Here is a 9742-nt window from a genome sequence, read left to right as displayed (position 1 = left end):
CTGCATGTGCTTGACAAATGTGGGCAAGACAGAGAGGGTGAGGATGTGGGTTTTCATTCACTCTCCCTTCTTCATAGCTGGTTGCTCACAGGGCATGTGGGCCCCATGAATTCTCCTACTGATGCCTTCCCCAGGCTGTGGCCACTGGTGGGGCCTTAACGTGTAGAATCTAAGGTGCTGCTGAGTCTCTCATGGATCAGCAAAACCTGCCCTGATGTCTCCAACAGCCTTCTCTTCTGAAAACCCTGAGACTCTGCTCAGCTGCTCCCCAAGACAAACAGCACATGCAGGCAGCTGGGTCAACCCAACAGGGAGGTTTCTGTTCAGGGTTGTACCACTGTGGGAGGAGCTTGTGTAGCTTGCATGCAGTAATAAACTCCAACATCCTCAGCCTCTACCCTGCTGATTTTCAGTGTGAAATCAGTGCCTGACCCGCTGCCACTGAACCTGTCTGGGACTCCAGAGGCCCGGTTGGAAACCGTATAGATCAGGAGCTGTGGAGACTGGCCTGGCTTCTGCAGGTACCAATCCAAATAGGTGTATCCATCACTATGCAGGAGGCTCTGACTAGACCTGCAGGAGATGGAGGCCGGCTCTCCAGGGGTGACGGGCAGGGAGAGTGGAGTCTGGGTCATCACAATATCCCCACTGGATCCTGAAATAATAACAGAGAACTGCAAGGTTATATAGATACATTATGAGCAACTTTCACGATTTCTTTTGTGATATTGATTTACAGTTACATTTTTCAAATTTTAATTCATATCATGAAAAGTAGACTTTCTAAAATAAACCCATTATTTACTAGCCAGAAGGGAAGTCTTTTTTTTTTTTTTTTTTTTCAAGTTCTTACTCAGAGCACTGGTCACCATTCCCTGAAGGTGAATCTTATAAGACAAACATGAATTCCATTCCCTGGAGCATAGACCGTGTGACTCTCACATTATTGGAATAAACAAGTGTAGTCGTGAAGCCCAGAGAGCTCACCTCCCACCCAGTTCTTCTCCCTCATCTCTTTCTTTTCTTACCAGGGAGCCAGAGCATTAGCAGCCCCAGGAGCTGAGCAGGGAATCTCATTGTGAGAAGATGAACTGAGGAGTCTTGATCAGTCAAGGCAAGGTTAGAGCTGGGCTTTTATCTCAGACTCATAAGGAAAGATCCTCCCTAGGGTACAATATGCAAATCACCTGGTGGGTGCAGTGTTGTGGAAAAGGTTGATGGGGCAGGGGGAATGTCTGTTCTGTGAATAATGTGATATAAGATGTCCCTTGGAGCAAAACAGAGATAGATTCAGTCAAGTTTGCCCACAATCAAGGGAAGAAGGATCTGAAGGTGCAAGTTGGGACCTTCTGTAGGGACCCACTTTCTTAGAGTCACTGCATGACTCTAAGAAGAAAAGAGAACCCTGACCATGTGGAAATATGTGTCTAGAATGCATCTGTGAGAGGTGAGTACCATCTGGCTTGACTTCCTCCCAGTCAATCTAGAGAAGGAAACAGTCCCATCCCCACAATCACTGCTGGACTGAGAGCCTGCAAATAAAAACCAGCCGTGAGCCAGTTCAGGGGCTGTCTAGTATCTGCTGTTTCCAGGACAACTGTTCAAGAATATTCAATTCAAATGTTAGAATCTACCCTACCCTGGCACTTGGTGAGTGAACTGCATAAGAGTTATCTGTACAAGGGCCTCATAGGGAGAATGATGTGAGCCTCTACATTCAGAGTCAAAAGCCCAATGTAAGAAAAAAAGGAAAGAGACAAAATTTTATGCCTCGGGCAGTCAATATAAAGACCAGTTGTTCAATCTGGGATCTATTCCATCATAATCATCTCATGTATACAGGATTAACCAGAGGGCTCTTTTTTTTCTTTAGTAGAAATGGTGCTTCACCATGTTAACCGGGCTGATCTTGAACTCCTGACCTCAGGAGATCTGCCTGCCTTGGCCTCCTATATTACTAAGATAACAGGTGTGAGCTACCGTGTGGCCCAGGGGGCTCTCTTAAGGGAAGAATCTTCTAGGTTAATGATACAGAACAAATAAGAAATAACTTTGCATTATGTTTTTCGAAGCGGTGATTAGAAAAGCTTTTCCCACACCGTCTCCTTAGTCATGTGGAATCAGTTTCTGTCAGTGCTTCCAGGTTCGTGTCAACTGAGTGAGACCTGAGTCTCCCCCAGCCTGGATGTGGTGCAGCTAGAGCTGTGAGTCCACAGTTCAAAAGAAAATTCTCTATGTAGGAAAGACAATGACTGCATCCACAGTTTTATGTCTCAGGGTAGGCTGTACCTGTAACTGATATTTTCTTGACTTTATGTATAAATGCTCACAGGTTAGAGATGTGAATCTACCATACAGTTGATCACTAAACAGAAAAACGACCCTACTATTCTTTATTTGTCAGTGATGTGCCTAATATTCCCTTGAACAGATCCTGAATAATGGTGCCAACACTAAATACTTTCACAAGGACAGTCACATTCCTGGAAAAAAAAAATCCAGGAACAATGAAAACTAGCTTGCAATGTTATGTAACCTTGAGTAATTTAACACAAAGTCATATTTAATTGCCCAGGAACACAGATAAATGCAATTGTAGGTAAGATTCCAGAGGAAAGCTTGGTCTGAGTATCTTCTGAGGAATCTACAAAAATATCATTTTTTAATAAGATTGGAAAAGATAATTCAGTAAAAATGATATTGACCTTCAAAGAGCTAAAAGATATAGATTGGCATTATAGTCTCATAATTCACTGTGAAAATTTTATTTACTCTTTTCTTTTATTACATTTTTCAAATTTTGTGTACTTGACTTTTTTCTTATGATGTCAACAAATTCTGGTCTGCTTCTTATTATTGTAAAGGTCAGAATCTTAATCATGATAGTGAAAAAAAAGTCAGAAACATCAGAAGCTGAAGGAATAGAATAAGGAGACATAAAATATAAACAGCCTAACTAAAATAGAACAAAATGGCCCTTTTTATTGCTAGTTTAAAATAATCATTCTGAAAGGATGTTCAATAAGTAATCAATTTTATCTGTTATCTAATACAAAAATTTGAACTGCAGGAAAGTAAATAACATTCAAAAAATTGTCTTCTTTTATGACATGTTTTCTTTTACTACAAGCCAATTCTTGAAAGTTTTATCTTTACAAAGCATTAAGATTTCTTGAATTTAAGAGAGCATTGCTATTTTCTATGAGAATTAATGAACTGTTAAGAAGGCTACCACTGAGAATTTTAATCAAAATCTCATAATTTGTAGCTTGACATATTCAGAAAACATAAAATCTTATAAAATGTTTTTTAGCCAGAAAATGGCTTCGAAATTACCCTAGTTTACCTGCAGACTTAAAGAACAATATTACTAATTCTAAACAGAAACCTCTCTCTCTTATCTGTTGACACATGATGCCACGGCTTTCACAATAGCAGACAAAGCTGGTCGCTCCACAGTGGACACAGACAAGAAGGTTCAAGAACAGTCTCCATTTGACCCACGGTGGGAGCAGGCCTTGTGCGTCTCTAATCTGAACCATGGTCACCTGAATGAGAGAAGACTTCCACAGGTGGGGTTTAGTGTGTCTGTGTCTCCTTTTCCTCATGCAGTTAGTTTGGGATCCATGAAATTGAAAGCAACGGTGTTTCTGAAATGATTTTGGAAGAGAGTCTTGAAAGTGGAATAGTTTTTGTTCATTACCAGGAGTCAGTCATGTTTGCAGTGGGGTTGACAGATGTGTGGGCTAACCACAAGAAAAGAGATGACCACAGAAGCAGCAGCATGCATGACCTCTATTGAATGAAGCTTTGACAGATTTGCAGAGAGAGGTCCCTCCCAGCAGCAGACAGTCCAGACAATAAGGTGCCAGGGTTGTTTCTCAAAAGGGGTTGGGTGCTAGAGAAGGGTCTATGCAGCTAGGGGATGCCACACAGCAGCACAGTGGGGAGGTTCTGCATCAGTGAGCTACAGAGGGTCATACTAAGTTCAAGGTTTTCATAAACTGGGGCGTATCTTACATATTGCTAGCAGATATGGGTGAGGTTTTCTGGACACATAGAGCAAGTATTTTCTAAAATTTAAAAACATTCTTATTTGGGCTGTTTTCAAAACAATTACATTTTAAAATCTGAGTTTGGCACAAGCCATGGAGAAATAAGCCTACAGTTTTGAAATAAACAACATCGCATTCTCATTAATAAACTACGGTTGTATATTGCATAGACTTTGTTCTACAGACTGTGTTAGTCCAGACAGTGCAAACCCACATGGTTATGCATGAGGCTGAGGCACACAGAGGCATATTTTCTACCTGAGCCTCAATGAACCTTCTTTTAAACTAAAGGTGAGAGCTTGCGCTTGGATGGGAATTAGACCAAGTCACCCACAAAGGGAACTTTCATCTGTGAAGCTGTAGGTCCTGTGAATAGATTCCTGCCTCCCAGGCACCTGGGATTGCAGCTGTCTGCATTATCTCACTAACTAAAATTGTCACTCACTGGAGCATAGATTCATGGATAAATTCTGGAACACAGAGAGAGAGCACAGGGAATGTAGGCTTCGCAAATGTCTATCTTCTGCTTCTGAGAATCTCTCTCTCCAAACATGGAAAGAAACCACGTTGTTTACGTGTTGGACTTTTCTGAATCTTCAGGCCCCGTTCTTGATCTGACTCATCTGAACCTGTTTCCAAATGTTTGAATTCTGGTCTTTACTTTTTCTTGGAAAAGATTTTTAGAAATCCTATCAAACTATCCATATAGCGGTGCTGTACTTACCAATACCTCTACAGAATCCATCACAGCCTCCAACTAACTACATAAAGTAAAGGATGAGTCTGTTTTCTTCTTGCACATTCTGTGTCTCATAAGTTCCCTTTGAATTCACAGTCTTGAAAAAAGGGGTGTCTGTCTTCAAAATAGGTCTCCATAAAACCACAACTTGCATGAGAGGTTAATAATTTTTTTCTACTCTTTCGATGTGAAGTTGGCCTTCTGGACCGTATAGAAATGGGAAGTGAAGACCCTGAGAAGTTTTTAGGTACTGAGTTGGGGATTCTAGCCTTTTAAACTGTAATAGAAGCTGCACTAGATATGAGAATTTGAATGAATATAACCAGACAACAAAGTGAAATAACTTACTTGCTTTTAACTTAGGTAAAACAATTTACCTGTTAAAAAACAAAACAAAACATGAGAATAGGATTTGAGAGTTCTTATTCTCATACTTGTTTTTTTTTTCCATATTAAACGGTTTTAAGAAACAATTAAAAGTTGTTAAGGCTCTTGAGAAAAATTAGGGATCAAATTAACTCAAACTGATTCCTAAAAATCAACTGAATTTCTCTTTTAACTGCTTCTTTTCATCACCTGCTAACAAAAATCAAAAGTACAGAAAAGGAAACAGAGAAGAGCTGAATAAAGTATTTAGTGCTCAATTTTTGTCTTATAATAAAAGTGAATAATAATATTGCAGTCTTCATTGATAGCTGGAAATAGTGACTCTGCCCTTCTGGAAGCAGCAGCTTCACATCATGGTAATAAACTTTATTATCACTTGGTCATTCTTGGGCAAGAGCTAAGGATCATCCAAGTGTAAATGCTCTATGAAGAACCAATTGCCCTTACTTTGGAATACTTCTAGATATTAGCTCTTCTAAAATATCTACTAGCAAAAAAAAAAAAAGCATCAGTAATAAAGTAAAATAAATTCTAACCTCCCATTGCAGTCAGGAATAAAACTATTATGTCTAACAAAAAACTAGAAACATAACTTCTTGCTAGAAACTAATTCAGCTGTATCTTAATAATATTTAATATTCTTACCCTAGGAAATTTGAAACATCCTCAACCTAGAAAATGGCTTCTTTTGTATTCTGGGATCCTAGCAACCCTAGGTAGAAATTAAAACTGAAAATAAGAAGGTTTACTAATTTGTTACTACAGGAAAACAGTTTATACTAAAATTATTTACATAAGGCAAAATGAAAGGAAGAAGCCTATTGAGTCTTTTGAAAATTAAAGCAAATATTTACTAGTCAATGATAATCCTAAGTAAGTCATAAACCAAGAGCAGTATCTTTTGTTTCTGGCTTCTGAAGGTATTAAATTTCAATATAACTATTTTGTCTTGGGTTAAAATTAACTTCCTAGATTTTCTCATAGTGGATCATCTTACTCAGAAATTGTAGATGAAAAGGGAAATAATGAGAAACGTATTATGAAATTTGTCCCATGTTAACATTTGCAGAAAGACTGAGAGAAAGATGGAATGTAAATGACCATATTCATAGCATTAAAATATTTACTTTGCTAGGGAAGTCAAAAAACAACATTTTGTCTAGAATTTGAAAGAAAATAATCATATCTATGGAGAATTTTACTTGAGTGCCCTAGTGAGTGACTGAAAGACCAGATGAAAGTTGTAGTAGAATCAAGGACACTAATTTTTAGACCCTCCTCAATAGAGAACAAGTCCAGATACTGCACCAAGACCATGAAAATAATCAGAAATTAACTTGGGAAGTCTTTGTGGCTGCCTAGTCCTATTGTGGCTATGCTGGGGAGGCTGATTTACCCCAGCTGGTATTGCCCTGCATCTTGAATCTGGGCATTCATCTCTACAGCTGCCATCAAATGGCACTAAATGGTGTCCCCATTAATAAGGCCTTTGTAATATGTGCTACATCAACACAAAGATAATTAGAGTTCAGGATGACAGGAATATCTATTTCATTCCAGTATTTTCAATGAGTGGCTTTGTCTTTAAAATAAGGAAGCCCCAAGTAGGACTTTTTTGGTTTCTGGAGGCTACATATTCTACCCCATGTAATACAGCTTTGGCCCACCAGACAACATGAATATCTGTCAGTCATGAGTGGGACTCAGGGTAGAAAAGGGCTCTAAAGCAGGTCCAGGTTGCAGTGCAAACAGCCCTGCCCCTTGGGCCAGTGCAGATACAGGTGACTTGAACAATGCTCTCAACCATCTGGACAAGGTTGATGCTTAGAGAACACCCCACCAAACCACAGCAGATTCCATGGTCTTTTCAAAACATTTGCTAATGATACATTATATTTGTGACCACAAGATATTTCAATACAATTAAGCTGATTAAATCATACAAAATATATGATTCACAACTGAGGGAATTGTATTAGAAATCAGAAACAGAAAGTTATAAGAATGGGGTTGGTGGGAGAAGGAGGAGGCATTTAAAAATACCTAGTGGGCAGAAGATACACTATTTGGGTGATGGGTAACTAAATTCCAAAGTTCACTGCTATATAACTCATCACCGTAACTAAAAAACGCTCTTACCCATAAAGCCACTGAAATACTGAAATTAGTTTTTTTTTAAAAATTGTCAATAAAAACCCAAGTATTTTGAAACTAAAGTACTACTGAATGTAATGGGGCAAAGAAACAACAAAAATGTAAATTATAAAGTATTTTGGTCTGAAAGTAAACATCACATATCCAAATTTATGTGGTTAATTTACAGCAATATGAATGCATTTCAGCAAAGAAGTTTTCACATTAATCACTGGAAATGTAATCTTCACAAACTAGAAAAATATGAAAAATGATAGTCAAAAGAAGGGTCTTTTATTCTTCTAAATGTGAGGCTGTGACAAGCACACATCTAGTATTCCACCATTAGAATCGTATCAGTCTCCAAATGAAAACACCTTTAGCAGCTTCACAAGAAGAAAGTCTTAGAGTGGACGGGCAGAGTGAGTAACTGCTCAGAGACAGTGAGGAGTCAGGGAAAGTCAAAATAGGATTCCTTTGTGATATTATTATGAGCTGCACACACATAAGACTCCCGTGAGCTCTGACTTGCTCATAAACCAAACATCATTCAGCGCAGGCTGCTTTCCATCCTCCTGACGGTTGGTAAGAGTGGTGTCACTTGACAAAGGCATGTAGAAGTGTCATGAAGGGCATCAGTGGCAGCAGGTGAGGAAAGGACACACTAGGCTCCCTTTATAGTGACATGACTGAGCTTCCCTGCACCCATGAAGACAGCAGGGAAATTTAGTGGCTGCTCCGGGGAGGATGTGGCAGCCAACACTGGAGGGTCTGTGGTGCTTGAGTGCCCTAACTGTGGAGGAAGGAGGAGACTCTGGAAGGCATCCTGGAGGACCCTGGCCCTGTTCACACAGAGGACGAAGCTATGCCTGTGACTGTGGCCTCATGGCCTCTTCCTTACTCAAAGGTTTTGCACTCATCTCCCTGAGTCCACCTAACTCCAACTGCTGGAGACTCATCCCCTGGCACCACAGCTGCTCCTGCCACAGTGAGAGGCTGAACTTCATTTGAGGCCATCACACTGTGCAGGGTCCTGGTGTCCTGCTCACAGGAGACTGTGTAGCATCTCCAGGCTCTAAAGTGGTGTTTGTGGTGGTGAAATCCGTAGAATTTTGGCTAGATATGTTTTCTCACTTGTGAATATCTTCTGTAGACCTGCCATTTATTATTTTACAAGCTATTCTGTAAACTTTCTATTCTTTGTTGTTGGCCTTTTGGGTTAAGAATGTAATTTTAATTGTACTATCTTTAGTCTCCACACTGCTGATTGTGGGAGTGAAATCAACAATTTTTGTTGGACGTGTGTTCTCACTTGTGTACAAAAGTACTCTGAAGACATGTCTTTCTTTGTATGTGTGACAAATTCTTTCCTGGATAACATGTTTTCATTATTTATTTATTTTTGATATTTCTGCTTGGGGATACAATTTTACTTCACTCACCATGGACTTCATCATTCTAGAATAGACAATCATTTCTAGTGGAGTTTATTATTTTAACCAGCAAAAAGATATTTTGTCCTTTTGGTACAAATAATTCATTACGTTGATCATGTCACCTCATGAAATTAAGCTGATATGCCCATGATTAGTTTACAAGTATTTCTGAGGAATTATTTTAAGCGACACCATGCAAAGTATGCTTTTTTCATCCCATCACTTATTAGAATATGAGAGTAAGATTTATTTTCAGGTAATGACTATATCGTGTAAAAATTATACATTTACTTATTTCAAAACATTTTATTTCTTTTTTTATAATAATTTAGTACCCAGACTATCATTTGTAAATGACTAGTAAGTTTCAAAAGGAATGCTCTTATTCTCGGACTATGATACAGGGATTGAAAGACTAAAAGAACCATTGCAAAAGCCTGAAGAGAAAACAGTACAAAAGTATATATTAATAACACCAGAGACTTTGGGAGGCCAAGGCGGGTGGATCACAAGGTCAAGAGATCCAGACCATCCTGGTCAACATGGTGAAACCCCGTCTCTACTAAAAATACAAAAAATTAGCTGGGCATGGTGGTGCGTGCCTGTAATCCCAGTTACTCAGGAGGCTGAGGCAGGAGAATTGCCTGAACCCAGGAGGCGGAGGTTGCGGTGAGCTGAGATCACGCCATTGCACTCCAGCCTGGGTAACAAGAGTGAAACTCTGTCTCAAAAAATAAATAAATAAATAAATAAATAACACCAGAGAACAGTGGAAGAAATGAGAACTAAGTGACCTAAAATTCCAAAGTGGACAGAACCCCTTCCAGCTGAGCTGATCCTCACCTGGCATTTTGTCCTCCTGCCATATCTGCCAAGTTTGCATGTGAACACAAGCTCTGTCTTGGCACAGGCACAGGAGATCTCCTGGGAAAAATAAATCAGGTTGGCACTGAGGTGTTGCTCAGGGCAGCCTCTATACATGGCCTGTGTCC

General features: G+C 39.4%; 1 gene segment (V, D, J or C); it reads right to left on the bottom strand.

Moving 5' to 3' along the window:
- Positions 1-9742, bottom strand: part of LOC104649873 (immunoglobulin kappa variable 2-28-like) — a 63455-nt gene continuing 53713 nt past the window's right edge. Inside the window, 1 exon segment of the V gene segment in view lies at positions 1-655. Coding sequence covers positions 324-655 — 332 coding nt within the window.

This window comes from Saimiri boliviensis, chromosome 1 (assembly GCF_048565385.1).
Source record: "Saimiri boliviensis isolate mSaiBol1 chromosome 1, mSaiBol1.pri, whole genome shotgun sequence".
NCBI lineage: Eukaryota > Metazoa > Chordata > Mammalia > Primates > Cebidae > Saimiri > Saimiri boliviensis.
This window is presented reverse-complemented; position numbering and strand designations above follow the sequence as displayed.